The sequence below is a fragment of the Anabrus simplex genome, chromosome 1, assembly GCF_040414725.1.
Source record: "Anabrus simplex isolate iqAnaSimp1 chromosome 1, ASM4041472v1, whole genome shotgun sequence".
Taxonomy (NCBI): domain Eukaryota; kingdom Metazoa; phylum Arthropoda; class Insecta; order Orthoptera; family Tettigoniidae; genus Anabrus; species Anabrus simplex.
This window is the reverse complement of record NC_090265.1, coordinates 1,337,622,740-1,337,648,366: the sequence shown is the minus strand read 5'-3', so window position 1 is coordinate 1,337,648,366 and position 25,627 is coordinate 1,337,622,740. Positions and strand designations below refer to the sequence as shown.

The following is a 25,627-nucleotide window of genomic DNA, read 5'->3' as shown; positions in this document are numbered from 1 at the left end:
TCACATAACCCCACCACCGAAGCCGGTTTATGCGTACAGCTTCATCCATCGAGTTCATTCCTAAATTAACCTTTATCTCCTCATTCCGAGTACCCTCATGCCATTGTTCCCACCTGTTTGTACCAGCAATCATTCTTGCTACTTTCATGTCTGTTACTTCTAACTTATGAGTAAGATATCCTGAGTCCACCCAGCTTTTGCTCCCGTAAAACAAAGTTGGTCTGAAAACAGACCGATATATAGTTTCGTTTGGGAGCTGACTCCCTTCTTACAGAATACTGTTGATCGCAACTGCGAGCTCACTGCATTAGCTTTACTACACCTTGATAAACGCGGGCAAAGCCGCGGGCACATGCTAGTTATTTATATAAAAACTTCACCTATAAGACTGCGGCATAAAATTGACCGTCTGTTTATTAAATGCACGCTACTTAAAAAAAAAAAAACCCCTGTCTCCACTTGGAGATGATACTACACTCACCTCGGCCAAAATCTATGTTCTCCGTCGGACTTAAGGTACTCGTCCACGATGCAACAAAACTTACATGCCACTTTTGTGTTGCGCAAGAAAAATGACAGGCACTGTTTACACACAGCACGCAAGTTTGCCTTTTTCCTTGTTGCGCAACACGAAAACTTGCGCGCCCAAAGAAATGTTGCACCGAGTGTTTACACCACGTCATTTAAGTGGCGCAAGTTTTCTCGCATGCAACTTTCCTAGTCAGCTGTTCTAGCGGATGTGAGTGTTGATAGTAACAAGCATGTCTTCTGGCAAGGTGTTATTGGCGGCTTCCGGCTTGCTTATCACTGATTGTATTATGGCGACGAAAATAAAGACGACAAAGAGCGAAACTGAAAAGTTGGGTGAGGGAACGGATTTTAGGTCGTGAACATTGTGGTGTTGTTAATAACTTGCTACAGGAATTGTACATGGGAGACCAAGTCTTCTACAAGAATATGCTGTGAAAGTCAGCGACTGATTTTGAATATCTACTGAGAGGAGCAGCGCCGTTGATACAAAAGAAAGACACGCTAATGAGAAAACATGACATTGAGATATTTAGCAACAGGTAAGCCGATTTTTCTTAAATATGGATTTTATACAGTACACATAAGGAATAATTTCTTTTAGCTTATTGTAATTTCCTACATTTTGTTTTGTTACAGGTGACAGTTATCAAGCATTGATACCGACATGCGCTATTTCACGTGTAATATCTGAAGTTTGTGATGCTGTTTACAGCGTGATGAACGCTCTCTGCCGTTTTTGTTTATTTCTGTAGTCCGTTGCCTCAACCTTCCATAAACATTCTTGTGTTTCAACTAAATATATCAGCTTTCTCGTCATCTCCCTCGTCCATTTCGTGTTCTGAGACATTGTAACCTGTAAATGAACTTACGTAAATTATGCAATTATTACTAAGATGGGTATCTATTTTGAGGCATGTTATATTTCATTTACAATAAAGAATATACAGGTACGTACTTACGTTAATTTATTCCCGAGTGTGACCCTCTCAAACATCAGTATAATGTCACAGCAGACGGCCACGTGAGGAAGTTGCGCCACAAAAATGATCTAAACTTTTCACGCCACTTTCAGATGGCGCAACTTCCTCTCTTCCGCTGTGTACACGATGCCACTTTTGACTTTGCACGCCACTTGGAAGTTGCGCAGAATCCGAGTGGCGCGTGCAACTTTTCGAATTGCATGACTGTTTACACGAAGCCACTCAACTTTTCTTGCTCAAATCGAAGTTGCATGCCATTTTAGTTGCATCGTGGACGAGTAGCTTTAAGGTACTCGTCCACGATGCAACAAAACTTGCATGCCACTTTTGTGGTGCGCAAGAAAAATGGCAGGCACTGTTTACACACAGCACGCAAGTTTGCCTTTTTTCTTGTTGCGCAACACGAAAACTTGCGTGCCCAAGGAAATGTTGCACCGAGTGTTTACACCACGCTATTTAAGTGGCGCAAGTTTTCTCGCATGCAACTTTCCTAGTCAGCTGTTCTAGCGGATGTGAGTGTTGATAGTAGCAACATGTCTTCTGGTGAGGTGTTATCGGCGGCTTTCTTATCGCTGATTTTATTATGGCGACGAAAATAAAGACGAGAAAGAGCGAAACGGAAATGTTGGATGAGGAAACGGATTTTAGGTCGTGAACATTGTGGTGTTGTTAATAACTTGCCACAGGAATTGTACATGGGAGACCAAGTCTTCTGCAAGAATATCCTGCGAAAGTCAGCGACCGATTTTGAATATCTGCTGAGAAGAGCAGCGCGGTTGATACAAAAGAAAGACACGCTAATGAGAAAATGAATATCACCAACGGAACGCCTTGAGATATTTAGCAACAGGTAAGCCGATTTTTAAAAAATATGGATTTTATACAGTACACATAAGGATCATTTCTTTTAGCTTATTGTAATTTCCTACATTTTGTTTTGTTACAGGTGACAGTTATCAGTCATTGATACTGACATTCTCTATTTGACGTGTAATATCTGAAGTTTGTGATGCTATTTACATCGTGATGAACGCTCTCTGCCGTTTTTGTTTATTTCTGTCGTCCGTTGCCTCAACCTTCCATAAACATTCTTGTGTTCCAACTAAATATATCAGCTTTCTCGTCATCTCCCTCGTTCATTTCGTGTTCTGAGACATTGTAACCTGTAAATGAACTTACGTAAATTATGCAATTATTACTAAGATGGGTATCTATTTTGAGGCATGTTATATTTCATTTACAATATATACAGGCACGTACTTACGTTAATTTATTCCCGAGTGTGACCCTCTCAGTATAATGTCACAGCAGATGGCCACGTGAGAAAGTTGCGCCACAAAAATTATCTAAACTTTTCACGCCACTTTCAGATGGCGCAACTTCCTCTCTTCCGCTGTGTACACGATGCCACTTTTGACTTTGCACGCCACTTGGAAGTTGCGCAGAATCCGAGTGGCGCGTGCAACTTTTCGAATTGCATGACTGTTTACACGAAGCTACTCAACTTTTCTTGCTCAAATCGAAGTTGCATGCCATTTTATTTGCATCGTGGACGAGTAGTCTAACAATCGCCGATAAAATTATACAACAGTACGAAGTTCCTCCTCGAGCTTAGTTGACACAATGCAGGTGTTTTCAAGATGGCTCACCCATTGTTATAGTCTTTATCCCCTCTCTCAGGCATTTTCCTTTTTGCCGCCAAGAATATTTACATATATTTTCCTACCTTGTGGAAATGTATTTGAGGCAGGTTTTGTGGTAACTCAATACATGCTAAATTAGTAGTGATATTGTTTGTGAACATTTAAGATTTTCTTGTGGCAAATTGACTGGTTAAATGAGCTCATCTGATAGGCACTATATTTGCTGACGTGACAGACGTTGAACAGACCAGCGCGCCCTTTGGCAATTTTCCCTCGGATACCGTTTAGCAATCTAAAGTCTGTATTACTAAGGGCCAAATTGTCTCATACACAATATTAAAGGACAATTATTATGTTAGTTTCGCTGGTAATTCGTTTTTTAAAGAATACATTTATTAACCCAACAATTTGTTTTATCCATACACCATTGACACGTGTGAAAGAGAGCTACTACTAGCTTGCCTCGTGCCGTTTCTGCGAGATAAAACAATGTATTTGAAGCTCCTCATTGCGATTGATATGGGGACTCACGTGGTAACTTTAGGACTCTGATTTCTCTTGACACAAAGGTCATGGATTCAATACTAAATCAAATTAAATTACTTAAAATTGTTCACTGAGGATTTAAATGACAAACCAGATATCACCATCTCCTTTTAATGGTATATACAGCACATACAGGGTCTCCCTTATAAACCCAGACCGAGCGCATGGTGTTTGTAGTCTGCGCTACAGCAGCTGCCTCAGCCCAACTTAGGTCGCGCGTGGCCGCCCTGCTTTATATATATATAATCTTTTCTTATAAAAGATGCTGGAAGTGTCATCCTTCATAATGGGGGACTTAATAAACACCATTAGGATTCTCTGCACACTAATAACGAGAGTTCACACGACCATTAAGATGAAACCAGGCCTCATTCGAAAAGAACACAATCTGTGAGTCGAATAAACGATCATTCCATGATGCAAGATACCTCTCATAATATCTCACTCTTGTGGCTGGATCAGCAGGTTTTAAACAATGGGTCCGTGTAAACCTGTACGGTTTGATGTGGAACAGCTTTGTAGCTCTGTGTGCAGAAGAAACCGAAACCCCTATTTGTGATAACTTTGTGGGTGATTTATTCGGTGACTGTTCAAGATTCGCACCATTGTTTTCTAGCTACATTTTTATTTCTTTTATTTTGTTGAACACTGAGCCAGTATTTTTTCAAATTTATTTACAATTATGTGAATCGGTGCTTATGAAGGTGGCACTTTACCAGGAAATTGCTGAACAAATGCATCGCGTACCCGTCGAGGCGACTCGTACTTAAAATAACTTTATCATACGAAAATACGGTGTTGCAATGATAACTGTCTCACCGTGTTAACAGAGATTCAGACTGGCTACTGATGCTAGGTCGAACACGTGCACGCTGCTTGCAAGGTCAAGCATTATGCACGCGCCTCCCATACAACTGCTTATAGGTGGGCCGTCGTAAGGTTGCACATGACAGCTACGCAAAATGTTGGTCACACTGCAGTGGCGCACGAAGCGATGTTGCCGCCATAGCAACAGCAGATTGCACGACACGTAAGATTTTAGAAACATGAGAGAAATGTTTTTAATGCCATCGCGACGATACACGATACAAATGAAATCGGCCGACAATAATCGCACTTTCAAGACACCGATTAAGTTTACAATGAAATATATCACACAAAATGATACGAGATAAATCTACTACGAAGTTCTTATTATCGCAATGTTAGAGAATGCGGAAGAAATCGGCAGACAAGAAACTCACTTTAAATACACGAATAAATGTTACGATAATATACACCGGTGCTAACACAAAAGATTTCGAGTAAAATCTATTAAATTTACGAAGATTCAGAAAAGTTATTCTTCTTACCTTGTTTACATTGGTAGAGGTTCTATACCCTCCAGATCACTGCCATCACTACCGTCGCCTTCGTTGTTGTTGTTGTTGTCGTCGTCGTCGTCGTCCAGGCAGATCATCAACTCCTGACAGTCGCTGATGATGCCATCTATGGCCATCGCCGAGTTAATTAATGTTGCGTCATGGCTAATTTTCTTCCTCCAAGAAGCCGCATCCACTAGAGCAATACCCTCTCGGAACAGTCTTTCCACTTCAGTAATTGTGAAGGATTTGTTATTTATGCGAACGTAACGTTTCACATCACTCCATACCAATTCAGTAGGGTTGAAGTGACAGTGGTACGGCGGCAACCTAACAACCTCGTGTACTTGTTCCTTCGCTACCTCATCAACTACGTACGTCGGTGAAACCGGTTTGTTTTGTTTCACCAGTGCATATAAGGCTAATTTAGTCATACCCATATGCGCTGGGATATTTCTTGCCTGCAGCCATTCCACTAACAATTCTTTACGGGCGCTCGAAGTAGGGGTCTTGTCCATTACCGAGTGGTAAGGTGCATTGTCCGTAACAATGACGGAAGGGCCTTTGAGCTGTTGCAGGAGCTTCTTAAACCAATCTAAAAAGCGAACATGGTCCATACCTTCGTGATAATCACCGGTTTTCTTCGATCGGAACATTAGAAGACCACCTTCCACAAAACCACTGGATACAATACAATCAATACTGATCTGCATTTAGGGCAGTCGCCCAGGTGGCAGATTCCATATCTGTTGCTTTCCTAGCCTTTTCCTAAATGATTTCAAAGAAATTGGAAATTTATTGTACATCTCCCTTGGTGAGTTATTCCAGTCCCTAACTCCCCTTCCTATAAATGAATATTTGCCCCAGTTTGTCCTCTTGAATTCCAACTTTATCTTCATATTGTGATCTTTCCTAGAACCCGCGTGCGCTATTATTAATCTGGCGCCCTTCCCAGTCGGTTGATTACCGGAGCTTTTAGGACTGTCATCAGTCCAAGATTTATCAATGCACTCCCAAGCATTCACCCACGTCTCATCCAACCATATTACCTCGTGGAGATCCTTACCGACAAGTTTATTTAAAAAAATACTCCTAGCCATCACGATGTGCGTCTTTTCAAGCAACAGTTTTCTTCCGTTCAGTTCTTTGTATCTGAAACCTAGGGCTCGCAATACCGATTTTAAGGAAGTTTTACCCCCGGAGAAAAGATTGTTCTGTTTAAGGGAGACAAGTAATTTTGCCACCACAGGGTATTCCTTCCTGCTGTAATAATCGCACACGTGTCTGCGTATTGCATCAGCCTGGAAAGAATCAATTCCTGTAACAGGAGATGGCTTAAATCGTTTCTTTCCTGGCGTGCTAAGAAACAAGTCCCCACTCTCAGCCCTGTTTCCGCCACTGCTAGGTTCCCCAGTCCATTTTTCCTTCAGTTCCTGGAGGAGAACACCTTTCTGAACCACAGTGCGCTTTGAAAGCCCTAATGTTTGACTTGTACGTTCCACGACTTGATCTGCAGGAACAGAGGGACGACCATGCAAACGTACGAATTCTCTCTCCCTCTCGTAAAACTCGCGAGTTCTCCGCACTAATTCACATGCCTGACTATTAAGGGGCACTCCTCGGCGCAAAGGATTATCATTTCGCGATTCATCATATTGTCGTTTCCGTGACATCACACTGCACTAGTTACAAAAAAATCACAGTTATCTCACAAAAAAAACGACAAAAAAAACCACCACTTTCATCAACGCGCGAACCACACCTGACCACGTGCTAGCAACGACAGACAAGCGGCAACACTTCAATACGGAAGTCAAGGTAGTTATAGATGGCACCACTATACTAGGCATATTGCCACAACAACCAAATGAAAATAGTTCATCTTTATTTTGCAGCTCGCTTAAACATTACAATTTTTAAAAATGCTCATGTTTTTGTAAGTATATAAAAGGTTATACGCACTCTACAGAATTAAATACGAACTAATATGAATAAAATCGATTAACTGTATCTGACATAAAAAGTAATGGATTGGTCGTTCTGATTGACGGGTGACGTTCTTCAATTATTTTTGTAGTAATGCCAACATGAACTATAACTGTCAAGTGCAACCTTGTACCGGCCCACCTATAGAACTCCGAGCGTAATAACGCCGCTGACGGTCTGAGTTTATAAGGCGGACCTTGCACTGAAATGTTATTTAATTACGTTGGTACAGTATGTGTTAAAATATGCACAATCAGGTGCTACACAATGTTTATAACCTTTCGTGAGGTTTCTTGAACATGTTGATGAACAAAGGTTGCTGTACGGACACGACATATGACGTTATCTTCTTGCGTAATTCAGGAATATTTGTAGGTTGGCCACCTGTCTCGAAAACTGATTTTTTGAACATGATCAATATGTAGGATCTGTGGGTCTGAGATTAGGGAAGCAAGAAGGATATAGGAATAGAATTCCACGAGAAATTAGGTGATATCCCAAGTGTCGTTAGAGAAGGGCAAATGAATCCCCCGACGTGTGAAATGTAGCTCAATTGATTGAGGGATACATTTCTGGCACGACAAAATAAGTGCAAATCCCTCACGAATGGGGTAATAATGAGGTCTCTGTAGACTACCTGGTTCACAGTTTTTGGATTCAGTGCAGCCTCCTTGATGAAATAAGAGCCCAATATTCCATGACCAGACACGTCACACCAAACTGTCGCCCGCGCACTGTATAGTGGTTTCTGTATAACGACACCAGGCCGTTCAAACCCTAAAAGACGAGTTGTTTGTCGGTTAATGTAACCATCAAGGTGAATATGACTTTCAACTGAAAACCGTGAAACCTAGATCCTTATACGTCATGGACAACACGGTCTTCATGGACGTCATGGACAAGCTAAGTGAATATTTTACTGAAGAAAGAATACCACCTAATGTACCGTACTAAATTCCCCTAACTCTATACCCAACTCCGTAATTAACCCTTTACCTGACCAACACCTTTTCACATTTCATCCCGTTACTACTGATGCAGTAATAATAATAATAATAATAATAATAATAATAATAATAATAATAATAATTTCGTGTGGCTATTTCTAGCCGAGTGCAACCCTTGTAAGGCAGACCCTCCGGTGAGGGTGGGCGGCATCTGCCATGTGTAGGGAACTGCGTGTTATTGTGGTGGAGGATAGTGTTATGTGTGGTGTGTGAGTTGCAGGGATGTTGGGGACAGCACAAACACCCTGCCCCGAGCCATTGGAATTAACCAATGAAGGTTAAAATCCCCGACCCGTCCGGGAATCGAACCCGGGACCCTCTGAACCGAAGACCAGTACGCTGACCATTCAGCCAACGAGTCGGACACTAATGCAGTTAAAAAAGTAGGCTGAGAATCGGGTGATATCCCTATAAGTTTCTTACACAACATAATTGGCGCTGTTTTACCAATTATTACCATAATTTTAACTACTGCCTAACAATCGGACCTTTTCCTTCACTGTGGAAACAAGCCAATGTTATGCGCTTGCCTGTCCGGCTCCATGGATAAATGGTTAGCGCGCTGGCCTTTGGTCATAGGGGTCCCAGTTTCGATTCCCGGCAGGGTCGGAAATTTGAACCATAATTGGTTAATTTAGCTAGCACGGGAGTTGGGTGTATGTGTCATCTTCATCATCATTTCTTCCTATCATGACGTGCATGTCCCCCATGGCTGTCATATTAAAAGACCTGCATCTGGCGAGCCGAACTTGTCCTCGGACATTCCCGGCATACGCCATTTTATTTTTTGTATGCGTTTGCCTAAGAAATCAGACTCCACCCAACCATCTGACTACCAACTAATTTATATTCTAAAGCACTCGAGCGTCTGGTTCATGAGCAAGTGTTGGAATACTTAAGCGACCATTCTCTCCTGCACCCATTACAATCTGGCTTAAAGAAGGGCCGCAGCACTGCAGCAGCCCTGCTCAGGACATAGGTTAAGAGACGCAATGGACCAAAGACGGGCGAAATGCTTACTCTCCTCGATTTCAGTAGCGCACTATCAACATCCAGGCTTTATAAAACATGATGAAATATTACTACTGTCCGTCTCTGTGGTGTAGTAGTTAGTGTGATTAGCTGCCACCCCCGGTGGCCCGGGTTCAATTCCCGGCTCTGCCACGAAATTTGAAAAGAGATACGAGGGCTGGAACGGGGTCCACTCAGCCTCGGGAGGTCAACTGAGTCAACTGGAAGTGGTTTTCCGTGGTTTCCCACTTCTCCTCCAGGTAAAAGCACAGATGGTACCTAACTTAAGGCCACGGCCGCTTCCTTCCCTCTTCGTTGTCTATCCCTTCCAATCTTCCCATCCTCCCGCAAGGCCCCTGTTCTGCATAGCACGTGAGGCTGCCTGGGCGAGGTACTGGTCATCCTCCCCAGTTGTATCCCCCGACCCAGAGTCTGAAGCTCCAGGACACTGCCCTTGAGGCGGTAGAGATGAGTTCCCCCGCTGAGTCCGAGGAAAAAATCGACCCTGGAGGGTAAACAGATAAAGGAGAAGCAGCAGCAGAAGAAGAAATATTTCTACTTTGACCAACTAACTATTGATTTATTTTCATCGTACCTCAAACATCGGAAGCAACGTATTATAAACCTTAAAAGAAAAACCACTCAACGATTAACCAGGAAGGCACCCCACAGGGCAGTTTTTAGGCCCTTTGCTCTTTATTATGTATAAAAACGACATTAATAATCTAATTTAAAGCATATAGTAGTAGCTACCATCTCTAGGCGGAGCCGGACTGAGTGGTGCAGACAGATGAGGCGTTGACCTTCTGACCCTAACCTGGCAAATTCGATCCTGGCTCAGTCCGGTGGTATTTGAAGGTCCTTTGCTCTTTATTATGTATAAAAACGACATTAATAACCTAATTTAAAGCATATAGTAGTAGCTACCATCTTTAGGCGGAGCCGGATTGAGTGGTGCAGACAGATGAGGCGTTGACCTTCTGACCCCAACCTGGCAAATTCGATCCTGGCTCAGTCCGGTGGTATTTGAAGGTGTTCAAATACGTCTGCCTCGTATTGTTAAATTTACTGGCACATAAAAGAAATCCTGCGGGACTAAATTTCGGCATCCCGACGTCTCGGAATACCGTGAAAGTAGTTAATGGGACGCAAAGCAAATAACATTATTATCATCTTCTCTGTGCGACTTAAATATATTGTCACTGTAAGACCTCTGATTTACCTGAGGCTACAAGAGACATCAACGCCGACCTTAGCGACTGAATACTTACTTACTCCTTGAAAATTTCTTCCTCCTTAACCCCTCTAAGACTTAAGCAATCATTATTGGCCTTTAAAGATGCTTGACTACACTACGAGATGAAACTGTTCCCCCATGTTAATGCTATTAGCTTTACGTCCCACCAACTACCTTTTTTGGTTTTCGGAAACACCGAGGTGCCGGAATTTTATACCGCAGGAGCTCTTTTACGTACCAGTAAATCTATCGCCAAGAGCACCTTCAAATACCACCGGACTGAGCCAGGATCGAACCTGCCATGTTGGGGTCAGAAGGCCAGCGCCTCAACCGTCTGAGCCACTCAGCCTGGCATAGTTACTTTTGCCTCACTTGAATTGAAAATTTGCCGTAATGTTTTTCATTGAAGCAGGATGTTGGTAATATTGTGAGTGCTCTGGTATGGCGTGGAAAAGAAATTACCCAGCAAGTTGGCCGTGTGGTTAGGGTCGCGTAGCTGTGAGCTTGCATTCGGGGTACAGTAGGTTCGAACACCACTGTCGGAAGCCCTGAAGGTGGTTTTTCGCGGTTTCCAATTTTCACACCAGGCAAATGCTGTGGCTGTGCCTTCATTAAAGCCACGGTCGCTTCCTCCCCACTCCTAGCCCTTTCCTATCCCATCGTCACCATAAGACCTATCTGCGTCGGTGCAACGTAAATGAAATTTGTACATTTAAAAAATGGAAAAGAATTACCCTTGCGAGAAGAAAGTAGGAATGACGTAATCTCCGCACAGTGGCGCAATCTAACGGGGACATTTGGAACTGTTTCTCGGTAGGGGACTTGCTAGTCTCGTGCAACTCCCTGAGCTCGATTCTGGCGAGCAAACTACCTGATGGTATGCAGGTTTAGGCTCGTCCCTGCTGAGATACATTGCGCCGCGCTGTCCACTAGGGAGTTGCCGCAGGAAAGCAAACCCTCCCTGAGTTTGATTTGAAGCCAGCAGCGTTTGTTGGTCCGTTACGAAGCATTAGTAGAGCGAACGACCGAGGTTGGTTGATTTTAAAATGTTTTCGAATACATGTTAGGTTTATTAAACTAAAAGATTAGAAGAAATGACAATGACGTGCACAATTATTGGGAGTGGTGCAACCCTGAAACAATACCATGCACCGCCCTTACTAAATTATATCTTCAGTATTTAAATCTCCTGTTAATAGATTCATTCGTGTGTTACGTGTTTAGCTGTCTAGTTGAAAACTAAATGTTACGGTCTTAATTTAAGAAGACAAAGAAGATTAATTCTGTAAGCAGCATTTTAAGTAGTGGCGGGAATTTAAGTTTTGAACATAGGCTAGAATTAAGGAAGTTCTCGGCCGAATTTAAATATTGCACAAGAACAGAAGGGTTGTAAGAACAAAAATATATTAAACTAGCAAATTCAGTCCGTCATGTTATAAGCACAATGGCTGGCCGTGCGGATGTGATTGGAATGCGTCCTTTTGTTACTATAGTTTGGCAATGAATCAGATTATTATTATTATTATTATTATTATTATTATTATTATTATTATTATTATTATTATTATTATTATTATTATTATTATTATTATTATATGCCTTTGCTGGCGAGATGTAGTGTTTACAGTGCACTATGTCTTCTGGTATGGGCTATATCAAATTTGTTACTTTCATTGACCTGTTTCAGTCTCTTCCTTGGCTTTGACAATATGAAAGTGACTGAGGTATGAGCGATGCTATTAATACCATTCCTTATGCAGCCAGTCCCTGTTATGAATGGTGTGAAAATATCGCTCATAGGGTCGGTTGGTGCATGCATATCAGTGGGCTTGGCAGACCATTATGTAATAGCAATGGCTGGCTCGGTGAGGAAAGCAACGGGAAACTACCTCACTCCTCATTTCCCTAGTACGCCTCTTCAGTAACGCTTAGGCTATTTATGACAGCTGTTGGCGGAGCTGCAGAGGATCAAACCAGCCTTCGGGCTGAATACCTAACAAACATACATTATTATTATTATTATTATTATTATTATTATTATTATTATTATTATTATTATAGCTAAAATATCGTGGTGTTGGTCAGTGAAAACTAGACCGATTGGGGAGGGGGAAGACATGGCGGCACAGCCCTGCCGGAGTAAAATATCACGAACCGCCACTGCACAAGGCAGCCCTGAAAATGGCTAGGCATGGTCGGCCACAGTCAATCACTCATTTCTTTTTCACTATAAGAAATTGATGAAAAACTAGTGTTTAATAATTGTCTACCCATATTCAAACATTTAAACCTCCGACTTGATTGCGTAAGCAATAATACTCTCGCGCTGAACTCAAAAAGGAAAAAAATGATACAAAGCGTTGGAAATTCAACGCCTTGGTCAGGTTTAGCAAGCATGAAACAAATGTACTGAGAGCGTACGCGCATGCGCAATTGCAGGGAGTGAAGCTGCCGATTCGCTGTAAACAGGCGACGTGGCAGACTGGCAGGTGGTTCCAGACGGTGCTGAGAGTAACTACAGGGTCTCTTATATAAACTAAGACCGTCGAAGCGGCATACTCTCCGATACGTAAGTTGCAGTATGGGAGGCGCGCGCATAGCTCTTGACCTTGCAAGCAGCTGCACTTGTTCGACCTTGCAAGCATCAGTCGCCAGTCTGAAACTCAGCTGTTAACATGGTGAGACAGTTATCATTGCAACACCGTATTTTCGTATGTAAAAGTTCTGGTATCATCTTAATGGTCTTGTAAACAGTCATAACTCTCGCTACAGGCGTGTAGAAAATTCTAACGGTGTTTATAAAATCCCCCATTCTGATAGGAAGATTGGTGTTTGGTGTGCTGTTAGTGCAAGATGAATAATTGAGCCTATTTTTTTTCTAGACGACAGTAAATGTAGATAGATACCAAGGTGACATTTTGTCGTCGTTCTTCCATCAGTTAACGGAAGAAGAAAAATCGCGTGGGTGGTTTCAACAAGATTCAGCCCCTGCTCATACAGCAGAAGATTCCCTTCTCACAGTCTCGGAAGTGTTTGCAAACAGAGTGATCAGTGCTGGCCTATTTATCTCTCGTTCTCCAGATCTAACAGTGTTTTATTTTTACTTATGGGGTAAACTGAAATAAAAAGTATATCAAATAAATCCTCACACATAGGAGGAACTGAAAGAAAACATTACAAATGAAGTCAGAAACATTACAGCGGCAGAATTCACTCGTGTCAGTCAGAATGTGGTTACCAGATATAACGCCTTTATAACCCAGGAAGGACGACATTTCCAGCATATTTTATAAGGTAAGATTTCACATGTCCGCCTCTGTGGTGTAGTGGTTAGTGTGATTAGCTGCTACCCCCGGAGGCCTGGGTTCGATTCCCGGCTCTGCCACGAAATTTGAAAAGTGCTACGAGGGTGGAACGGGGTCCATTCAGCCTCGGGAGGTCAACTGAATAGAGGTGGGTTCGATTCCCACCTCAGCCATCCTGGAAGTGGTTTTCCGTTGTTTCCCACTTCTTCTCCAGGCAAATGCACAGATGGTAACTAACTTAAGGCCACGGCCGCTTCCTTCCCTCTTCCTTGTCTATCCCTTTCAATCTTCCCATCTCCCTCCCCACAAGGCCCCTGTTCAGCATAGCAGATGAGGCCGCCTGGGCGAGGTTCTGGTCATCCTCCCCAGTTGTATCCCCGGCCCAGAGTCTGAAGCTCCGGGACACTGCCCTTGAGGCGGTAGAGGTGGGATCCCTCGCTGAGTCCGAGGAAAAAACCGACCCTGGATTGTAAACAGATTGAGAAGACGAAGCAGATTTCACATAAGATTGTATACACGCTTAAAGCAGGGCGGCCGCGCGTGGCATAAGTTCGGCTGAGGCAGCTGCTGTAGCGCGGAGTACAAACAGCGTACGTTCGGTCTTAGTTTATATATAGAGCGAAACAACGGATTATAACGAAAGAAAAACACACTATTATGTAACATTACATTTAAAAAATTAAATAAATAATTTATTACTTTTCTTTCGATTTTATTTGGGCGTTGACACACAACTTACACACCCTGAGAAAACGCCACTGTTCACAGATTGCGTGAACGGACTTTAGGTCGGCTTGAACAGTTTCCTTCTAGACATACGTATTTCAAAAATACTTCCACGGTTTTCACTACACAATTACTCAATGCCCGAATTAGAGGAATTAACCCGACGGGGCTAAACTCCTCGGCCAGGTTGGGAGGTGTTAATAATCGTATGGCCTTACCTATCGAACTGCAGACCTACTAAATTAGTACCATTTAGACGGCCTGCCAAAATAATCCATATTCCGATTGTGGTGCTCTCTAGCAACAAAAGCGGGATTCTACTGGACAGTTTCGATGGCTGAGTTAGTTTAATTTTATCGGGTGACATTTAGTTCGCTACCCGAGATATTTAACGTACCAACAACCATAACATAGAGTACGGAGAATTTTGACTGCCCTTCAAACATCGAATACCTCAACCGGATTCGCGAACTTGGGATCGCAAGTCGGACTGTCCATTACATCGAGGCAGCCCTGCACTACCTAGCAAAAGTGTTGAAACATTTCATGCAAGCACAAGCGACGCAATTTGCGTGTAACTACTCAGGGAGTGCTCCTTAATTTAAGGGTTGTTGAACGTGAAACGTGCATATTTTAAAGCCCGTAGCCTACTGTAGGTTCATACCTCAGACATTATTTGTTCCAAGACTACAAAACTTTGCTCACCTCTTAACATTAATTAGGGCAAAATGCGTGCATTATAGGAACTATCTGTCTCCATTAGTTCGTATACAGGGATGCAAATATCAATGAGAAGCGTTTCAAAATTCAAATTTCTGCACAACTTTAGATACGACTTTTGCTGAAGATATTATTTTGAAACATGATTTTTTTTGTAAGTAAATATTAGTACCAACAGTGAAGACTTACAAGACGTACACCTAAAAATATGTTATCCTAGGTATTAAAATGGGCTCTCGAAAATAAAAGAATTTTGTCCTAAAAATTTGAGCTGGTTAGTGTCATAACACAAACAAATAAATAAATACCATGCGATCACTGCTCAAGCCGAAAGCCTGCAGATAACGAAGATGCGTGTTCAGCGCGACGAAGCCTCTCGGCCATAATTATTGGCTTTTAAAACCGTGGCAATTAAAGAAGTGTACTGAGTTTAACTAACCTAACTCTTATGGTTCTTCAGTAACGAGTGGCCCACCTGATTATTTAAAAAATTCACACTGGGAAATGCAATTTTAACTGATGGCTGAGCAGTGGTACAGTTATATTTAAATGCCCATAACTTTTTCTGCAGAAACATACACATATTAACCTATATAATTTTTGGTTTCAGGAAAGCTTACTCTATTGAAATAAGTAAAATTATAATTTTTGATGACTTTCGCCTCCTTTTGCCCTTACTTTGTTGTTACGTGATGGTCAAGAAATAAATGTTAAAAACAAGCTCCATCGCATAATAATAATAATAATAATAATAATAATAATAATAATAATAATAATAATAATAATAATAATAATAATAATAATAATAATAATAATAATAATAATAATAATAATAACGGAATCATGTCATCAATTTTTTATTTGAAAAGTTTCTTATGCAGGTGTATATCATTAAGTAATGATATGACATATGTACTGATAATCCAACGCTCAGTCAAGAAAAAATGATTAATTATGTCAAAATTAAGAATGAGCATTGCATTGTAGCAGGCTACATACAGGCCTTGAACATTCAACAAGAATGCAATGAAACTTGTAAAAGCACTTGCATATGAAGTTAAACAGGGCCTTCCTACTCACTTAGGACTAAGTTTACTCTGTTCAACATGCCTTACTTCATATTCCATATTCTTATCCTCCATGTCCGTGAAGTAGAACGTGGCTCCATGCCACTTGAGGTAATTTGGAGCTACTGGCAACACTGCTCCAGTTCAAAGAGTTCGCCACATTCAGTCTCATTACTGTACCCCATCCTACGTTGCCAACTCACATTGCTGAAGTACTTCTTCTCCCTAATATCTTCAAATCGCTCTTCCCATAACCGAGAAAATATTTTTCGTTCAAGGAGATAATCCTGCCTTTCTTGACTGTCCATATCTTCATAGAGCATATACTTGACATTCTCCCACGTGCCATTATGGGGTTTAGGTTCAATGTTTAAGATGTGACAATAAATCTGATAAATATCAACCATTTTTATAGGTTCCATGACTAATCCCCCTGAAGTAAACGACTTACCGAAAGCCAGGAAAATGCCGTGCATATCTTCTATCAGTGGGTCATATCCATGCACGCCTCTCGCATACATACACTGACTACCAGTATTTACAGGGTCAGCGTACAAGAGCAGATCAGGCGCTCGTTTTGCTTTCTTGTAATGAAATCGCCCAGGAATTTCATATCTGTACTTGATGTTGAAATTTCGTATACCTTTCAACTGGTTATGAAGTTTCAGTTCCATTCCACGCTTAGCGAATATACTTATTAATGTGGATTCACAAATCACTTTCCTGGTATCAGCCTTCACATCAATAAAATGACTAATATTTAATAAAGGTAACGAACATGTAGAGGACATACCGTGATCTGACACAATAATTGTATCTACTGATTCAGCAAGTCCCGCGGAGAAGAGAGCTTTAAAGAATACATCCAATGCATTAGCAATTCTTTTCATCAGTGTCATTACTATTTGCGAAGCTGCTCCAAACCCATGCCCTGCTGAATCTATTTGTTCGTAATACACCATTATCAAGTCAAATCCTTGCTTTATACAAACGTAGGCTTCGCGTAGTTTTTCCTCAATATCCTTCTGAGAACCAGCATATCCAATCGCTAATTCTGGGAGAACACCATGATAGGGAATATCACTTCTTGACCATTCGAGTGTGGCCACTCTCAAGCCAGCCTTCGTAGCAGTGGTCCAGATAGATTCCACATCCTGCCACCAGAAAGGTAGCTTCGTTACATTAAGAAGGTTCAATGTAAATTGTAGGTCGTGTTCTTCATCGTACATAACATTACCTATAATGCCATGATTCTCAGGGTATAAACCTGTGCTAAGAGACGTCCATGCTGGATACGAAGAACTAGGAAATATAGGTTCAACGTATTCTGCTCTAACACCCATATATTTAAAGTAACTAAATCCACCCAGCTCGTCTCGTTCTAACAGATCCACATAGTCCCATCTAGCACCATCAATCATAATCACTAACAGCTGCCGTTTCTCTGCACTTGTAAACATATTAAAAGCAAAGCACAAAATACAAATCATTTCGATCATTATTATTAATTCATTATTGGCTAACGGGTTAATGATTGGGTCCAGACCTAATCAAGCAGTTTAATAATATTTTAACCTCAAAAGAACACACGAACTTTTTCATAAAAACACTGATCTCAAAAACATGAATATAAAATGTGACAATGATAGCTCTAAAGACAAATAAGGGAGTTCGCAGAAACTGCACAAGAGACGGAGATTTTGGGACTGCAGTCTTACTTCCGAGGCGTAAAGACATTCTCAGTTTATTTCCATCATGACAGCATGCACTGAGGAATAAGCGCCATATAAATTAAAGTGTATAGATTCATTGAAATGCACAGAGAATACTGCGCATGGCCAAGGAGTGCGAGACGCCAGAGTCAATTTTTACTTCACGCACTACAAAATAAAGTTGAAATAAGGTCAATCTAGGAAGGTCTGGACATGCTACCACAATCCTCTGTGGGGGACGGCCATATTGAGTCTTTAGCATCGTTAAGATATGGGAGAGACCGATGTGATAATGTGAAATGTATTTGCATTTTTAAGGAACATGGGATACTGCACTACACCAAATCGTTAGAATAAGTCAACTGGGGGGATATCCAATGGTGAGCTCAGTGGGCACAGTTCAAAATTGCATGTGTGATAAATTGCAAACCACGTATAATTCCGTCTTGTTCGAGGTTAGTAAGTTATTACAATGAAATCATTCCTGAAGAATCATATGCATATATAAACGATTTTTGAATCGATGAAGTCCATTATGTATTTTCTTCCGATATCATTTTGATGAATCGCAGTTTGAACAGAAGAGGGTAGATGGATGAAAACACCCCAGTGGAATTCCATCCCAAAAATGTTCCTAATCCACCGGTCTTTAAAATGTTCTAGGAAAACTCCCAAACAAAGATACTTTTTAAAGAAGCAAAAAATGTAATAGGAGCTGTATAATGATATTATTCGTGTTTTCTTTTTCGAGTTAGGCGTAACTATGCAAAGGAGGTCGTTTAGGAAAAATTATAGTAAGGATCATGATACAAGTAAGTGACAGAAAATTCCAGGACCCAGCTAAGGGCCCCGTAGTCGCCAACCCGCTCTTTCAAGTTAAGAGACCCCGGGGCCCCTATTAGTCACCTCCTACGACAGGGAGTGAATAACGTGGTTGTTATTCTACCACCCTCAGCCATAGGGGGCAAAGATTATGAAAGCCTACACAAACTGGTCCGCAGTTATCTATAGCAAGTGAGACATGTGGTTCGAATGATAAGTGTAGCCCCCCGTATTCACATAATGCCTAAGTATTCTTCTTCTTCTTTTGTTTATTTTTACAATCTGTTGTACGTCGCACCGACACAGATAGGTCTTATGACTACGATGGGATAGGAAAAGGTTAGGAGTGGGAAGAAAGCGACCTTGGACGTAATTAAGGAACAACTCCAGCATTGCCTGGTGTGAAAATGGAAAAGCAAGGAAAACCATCTTCAGAGCTGCCGACAGTGGGGTTTGAACTAGGGAGCTGCAACAGAGTGAGCGCAACATATTGTACTTCCTCCACAAATGCACGAAGAAGGTGGATCGTGATTATCGCGAGAGTTATCGAATTTTTACGATGAATGACGAAGTAAGGTAGCTAACGAGCGTTCGGGACATACGAGCACTCGTGTCATAGGAGAGCGATCGGTGTCCGTTGAATGCTTCCCTCGTACTAGTAGGTAAAATGTGGCTCTAACCAGTAAGCCTGTAATTATTAAGCGTCAAGATGAATGTTACGATTTTACAACACTGTCGACCTCAAGTAGAAGTTCGGACACTGTTTCTGCCGATGCAAGACAAAATGTCTAAATTATGTACTAAAAATAAAATTAAATCAGGAAAGCGTGTAGTAGTAGTGGAAAACAAGGGACTGAATTCTGAGAGGCAAGGAGTAAAAATACTTTGAGATACACGGGATTTGTCTAGTAAATGAAATGGCGTATGTCTTTTAGTGCTGGGAGTGTCCGAGGACATGTTCAGCTCGCCAGGTGCAGGTCCTTATATTTGACACCCGTAGGTGACCTGCGCGCCGTGATGAGGATGAAATGATGATGAAGACGATACATAGGCCCAGCCTCCGTGCCAGCGAAATTAACCAATAATGGTTAAAATTCCCGAACCTGCCGGAAATTGAACGCGGGACCCCTGTGATCAAAGGCCAGCTCGCTAACCATTTAGCCATGGTGCCGGACATTTGTCTCGTGCCTCTCATGTAAAACATTTCTGGGTTGAAAGAAAATGTTCGAGATGCTTGCGGATATAGGCCTACGACCATTTAATTTCAATGGACCACAGTTCACGAACGTAATTCAGAAAGCCTTGTCTAAGGGTGCACTTGCTTTCAAACTCTGATACGTATACCTATATTTCTAAAGAAAAACGTCGACAGCATAGGCCTACTATTTTTCACAGTTGCTTATACGGGAAAACAGAAAAACCGTGGGGAACGTACGGCAATAGATCTAGACTAGGTCATTGCAGGATTCAACTTTTCAGTCGTAAAATAAAGTAAGTTGTTTTTTGAATAAAAATAAGTAGCAGTTTTCTTGTCTGTATGGTTATTTATTGTAAATATTTTGTTATTTAAAGTCACTTTCTTTCTTTCTTTGTTGTTTGGGCCTACTAAGGACCGCGGGACTCGGATCTTCTCGTCACTTGGGCCTTCTGTTTTCTCCTCTTCCAGTACTCCTTCATTTTCTGGCTGTGAGCCAGCTTTCTCTCCTTCGTCTACATAAGTCTGTCCCTGTATTCTTCCTACTAGTAAGTGACGTTGGAACTCCCCTCCCTCTGGATGGCTTGCCGAAACTGTGGGCGATGATGTAGGGACTCATGCGGGATCCTCAGTTATTCCAGGTCTACTGCGATTTGCTTTTACATCGCACCGACACAGATAGGTCTTATGACGACAATGGGATAGGAAGGGCCTAGGAGCGGGAAGGAAGCAGCCGTGGACTTAAGTAAGGTACAGCCCCAGCATTTGCCAGGTGTGAAAATGGGAAACCACGGAGAAGCATCTTCAGGGCTATTGACAGTGGGGTTCGAACCCACTATCTGCTGGATACAACAACTCTAACTCTAACCTCACGGCCAACTCGCTCGGTGTTTTTCTAGGCCTGACTTGACGGAAGAGATCCATATGTTCCTGGATGCCTGCCCTCTACCAGCACAGCGAAGATCCTGCTGGTAAGGCTTCAGGGATTCATGCGCGTTAGGTGCCCATAGAAGACCAGGTGTCTTTTCCTGTCTTCCTGATGTTCGTATCGCTCATCGTTGTGCCGAATTCTGTAGATGCCTCCCTCTTCTTTTACGGGTCCCAGTATTCTCCTCAGGATCCTCCTTTTCTTGAGTCCTAATTTCCTGAGAGGGACTTTTCTGGTCATCAGGAGACACTCAGAGGCGTTATTTTTTTACGGGGGCGCCCGTAGCCCGCTCCCCCACCGGGACCATCGACTCAATCTACATGGCCTCAGACATGCTATTAATTTCTAAGAAGAGATAGCAGGGAAGTGTGGGAAGTGATACAAGGAGTATCTGCCGGTTTCCGAGTTAGACTCGCTACCACGGCAAGAGTTTGTGTTGGTTAGGTAGTGTTACGGTGTGGTATTGAAGGGTTAGGGGAAAACCACATAGGCAGAAAGAGAAAGACCCTACATGTAAAACCTGACATCTTGTGATAGCACATGCAAGGATGTGGGCTGGAAAGGTCCAGAGGTTGTGTTAGTTGAAAAGTGGTATCATGCACCAGCCATAATCCGTCGTCTCGCCGTTCCATCTGCCAGGGGATCAGTCCGTCTGGGCACTGCCGTGACTAGCGCGGGCCTCGCCGGCTGCGGAGCCATGTGTCTAGGGCCACTAGGGCCCGCCGCACAGCGCCACCTCCTTGGGGTCCATCGTATCCAGTCTCCGATCCCGGAGAATGAGGCCAAGCCCGCCGGGACGGGGACCTCCTGGGAGGGGGTGGGTCATGACGTCAGGCCTCCTTCTTCTCTGCCCGCGCCATGGCCCGGTAGACAGGGCAACTGCGGTGGGAGGCCGGGTGGCCCCCCGCGCAGTTGGCGCACACCGGCGCCTCCTTACTTGCTGCACAGGCCGTGTAGTGGTGATCACCCCCACAGCGGTTGCACCTCACTAGGAGCCCACACCTCTCCTGCCGGTGGCCCCACCTCAAACAGCTGAAACACTACAAGATCTGCCGAGGGGGACGTTTCGGTCTCACCTGATTGCCGCTTTCCGCTGAGGTCCTCTCCTGACTGGTTTCTCGGTAGACTGCAATCCTGGGAGCAGTCTTGGGTTGCGGCTGAACGGCCCTCTCCTGGTGGGCCGGCGTCGTCTTCTTCTTTCTCATCCGGGGGCGTCGTCTTCTTCTCGGGGGTGGATGTCTCTTCTCGGCAGGGGAAGAGGCCTCTTCCTGGTGGGCCTTCTCCCGGCCTGGTGACCCAGGGGTTGCTGGTGAATCCTCTGTGGAGACGGCGTCTTCCTCCTCCTGGCTGTCGGCGGTGGCGTCGGTCGGTGCGGACACCCGACTGCGTTCCCTGTCCTGTGGGGCGCTCGTCGATGTCTGCATTTCGACAATCACGCTGGGAGGCCGGGCCTGGACAGCAGCCTCAGAACGCCAGGGAGCGTCCTTCTCAACTACTGTGCTGCCATCTGCCGTCCGGGGCGTCTTGCTGGATTGCGCCCGGGTGATTGGCTCCTCCTGGTAGGCCCTGGTCTGCGTCCACTTCGACCACATCACCGCTGGCGGGCTCGGGACCTCGGTCTGCTTCCACCTGGCAGAGCCGAACTGCTCGGCCTGGGTCGCACAGTCGCGGCTCCTCGGGGCGGTACGCACCATCTGGGTGGTGGCGTCGTTGGTCTCCGGCTGGGTGGCCTGGACTAGGTCGGTGTTAACCGCCCTATGCCGTAGCCTCCTCGGCGTCTGGGTGATGGCCTTCCTGGTCTACGTCTCGGCCCTCCTCCTGAGGGCGCCGGCGTTCGTTCCTGGCACGCCGTCTTTCCCTGGTAGGCGGATGACCTGGAACAGAGTAGAGAGCTCCTTCTCTGCGTCACGCATCCGCTCCTAGTCGTGGTGCCTAATGATGAGGCCTCCTGGTAGGAAGCTCTCGACGGACATGGTCGTCGAGATGATCCTGCCTCCGTGGCGGGGACGCCGCATTCTGTCCAGGACTAGGCCCCGTTCAGAAGATACGGGGCGCCCCGGCCTGTAGTACACCAGCAGCGCTTAACACTCCGGGTCCGTGTAGCCCTCGGAGAAGAAAAAGCCGTCCCTGTACGTCTCAGTCTCCACCTCGATCTCCGGCGCCTCCTGCTCCAGTTCGGGTGCCGGGGTCTCCGGCTCCGTGCCGATCTCCGTCGCTGGTGGCACTCGGCTGAAGAGGCTTCGGACCATGGGCCCGAACTCCCTCGCAACTTCTTCGGGCTTCCTCTGTTCCACCTGGTTGCAGTAGTCCTCCTGAAAAGAATCACTGAAAGAGAGAAACCGAGCACTGAAAAGTGCTCAGCTCTAACAAAAGCCCTTTCGGAAGTGTACCAACAAGTACAGTTGCCTGGCTAGCACTTAGAAAGTACAGAGCGCCTGGCGAGGAGAGGGACAACGGAGCGAGAGACACGTACGTGTTCTCGCTCGCACAGTCAAGCTCGTCCTCCCCATCAGAGGCGTAGAGAACAGATGGTTGTATTATAGTGCCTGAGTATGAGGTTCTTGGAGAGGTACTTTGATGAGTACATGCTTCTCAGGAGTGGTAGGCCCTCTCAAACTTAAAGTCACTATTACATACGGTATTTAAATAATTTAATGCCACGTCCCCTTAGGTTCTATGGTTGCGGGAAAACCTAGAAGTCTACCATTAGTCACTTTTTCAATGGTTGCCGGACATTTGCGGTCGCCGGACATTTGTGGTCACTGAGATAAACTTGTGCCCACTCACAGAAATACCCCAGTTGTTACAGGACATTTGCGGTCACTACAGCAGGGGGTGGGCCTCATTAGCTTAATCTCGGGGTATCCCCACTAACCTGCCTGAGCACCTGAGCACCTGCTCGCTCCTTGCAGACCAACATTTTTCTCTCGCGGGCATTATTTAAGAGAATGATACCTTCAGCTACAAACACCATTTTATAACGAAACTTCCTGCTGTGAGTACTGTATTTACTATTGTGTGGTGTAATGGAGTTGACAGTTACTGAACAGGGAAATCGTCGTGCACTTTACGAAGGTTATATGTACAGAAAGTATAGTAAGAGTCAACCTGGCATCGTCACCTGGCTGTGTCTGAAGGAGAAGAACAAATGGAAAGGACGGCTGAGGACAAGAGGCGAAGAAATTCTTCATACAGTCGATCATCAGTGTGGACCACCTGAAGAAGCGGCCTTCACAGTGAAAAAGCAGGTTCAAGAGGCAATGAAGAGAGCAATAGAAGAAGCGACTCCACTATCACAGATTTACGGGCAGGAGTTGGGTGATCTGCATAACAGGGGCTACGACTTTGTCACTGATATTCCTGCTCAAAAAACCTTAAAAATAACAATGCATCGGCAACGCATGCACGCGGACTTCAAGTACTGTAGAGCCAAAAACAAGTGCTCAGAGAATTTTTAATAAAGAGGGGAGTCACCTTGACAAAGAATACTGTAATGTATTCAAAATGTTAGCAAACTCTACGGAATGTACAGAAAACAACAACACGATTCAACCTGGAAGAAGAACTAAATATCTATATACCGCGGAAGGTTTCACATCTAAGAGTAGTGTTATAAATTATAATTGATCGCTAGGTACTCGGAGCAGTTAGCTGATTACCTTGTGTGTGCACTATAGAAAAATTACGATATTTATTTTTATACTATCTATTTATACTTTATACTGAAAATAAAATTTGGACAACATGAGCAGAATTTTACGGTCTGGCTCCTTGGCTGAATGGTCAGCACACCGTCTTCTGTTCAGAGAGCCGGGCTGGGGAATTTATCTACGTATGGGTAATTCCTCTAGCTCGGGAACTAGGTATTTCTATGCTCCTTAATACACTTATCTTCGTCAACGCATAACACACCACGCTACCAACCACCACAGAAACTCGCACTAGTGAATACATTCCACCATGGTTGCGTCAGGAAGGGCATTCATTTGTAAAACTGGCATTACGCACATCACGTACCGACCCCAAGTAACTGGGAAAACGGCCAAGAAGAAGAACAACAACAGAATATCACGACCTACAAACCTACCTACCCGTACAGTAGGCCTACTGTATATGAGTGCATCAAAACATTGCGGTTTTAATACTTCTGCATCGTTTAAAATGGAAGTTAAAATATTATGCAGTGTGAAATCTAGGTATTCTATCTATAAACATGCATGCTATTAATGCATTTATTAGTACAAACGAGTAAACTGCTGGATTTCTGCTCAGAATCACTCATACTGTCATGTTGTAGAGCAGGCGTTGATGTCTCAATTGACCTTCCTACCAAGTTTCATTGCAATCGATGCCTGTGATACACCGCGCTTCATTTCAAAATGCAGCAACAAATTACTAATGTTAAGTGTGTAAATAGGCCCTATTACTTTTCAGCAGAATGACTATCATTAGCAAGTTTATGATGTCTTAATTGGTCATCCTGCCAAGTTTCGTTACAATCTGTCTGGTTCAACCTTGTAAGTGGGATAGGGTGGTTATCAGTATGTCTGGCTGCCTTTGCCGCCAGAAAGTAACCTGGTACTCATTTTCAATGTAAGCTCAGTGAACCTCAGGGCCACTCTTGAAGTGGATATTTCGTTTCTAAATTTTTCTACTTCCTGATGAGCAATGGAATCCATGTCCTTCTGGTTGAACCAAGCACGCCTTTACCGCCTCTGTTAAGCATCTCCTGGTAAGTCACAATTGATTATCCTCAATTCGCTGAAGGTAGATGGAATAAAAGTACAGTAACACCGCTCAACATGCATGCAGATACGATCATAGGACGACACGATTATCGGCGAATATAC

General features: G+C 43.6%; 1 protein-coding gene across 1 annotated transcript; it reads right to left on the bottom strand.

Moving 5' to 3' along the window:
• Positions 1–5,057: 5,057 nt before the first annotated feature.
• Positions 5,058–16,195, bottom strand: LOC137497949 (uncharacterized). Its single transcript, XM_068225761.1, has 3 exons — positions 16,134–16,195; positions 5,977–6,738; positions 5,058–5,748 (listed from the first exon to the last, which is right to left on the bottom strand). The coding sequence occupies exons 1-3, from the start codon at positions 16,193–16,195 to the stop codon at positions 5,058–5,060; spliced, it is 1,515 nt and encodes a 504-aa protein (XP_068081862.1).
• Between the last annotated feature and the right edge of the window lie 9,432 nt (positions 16,196–25,627).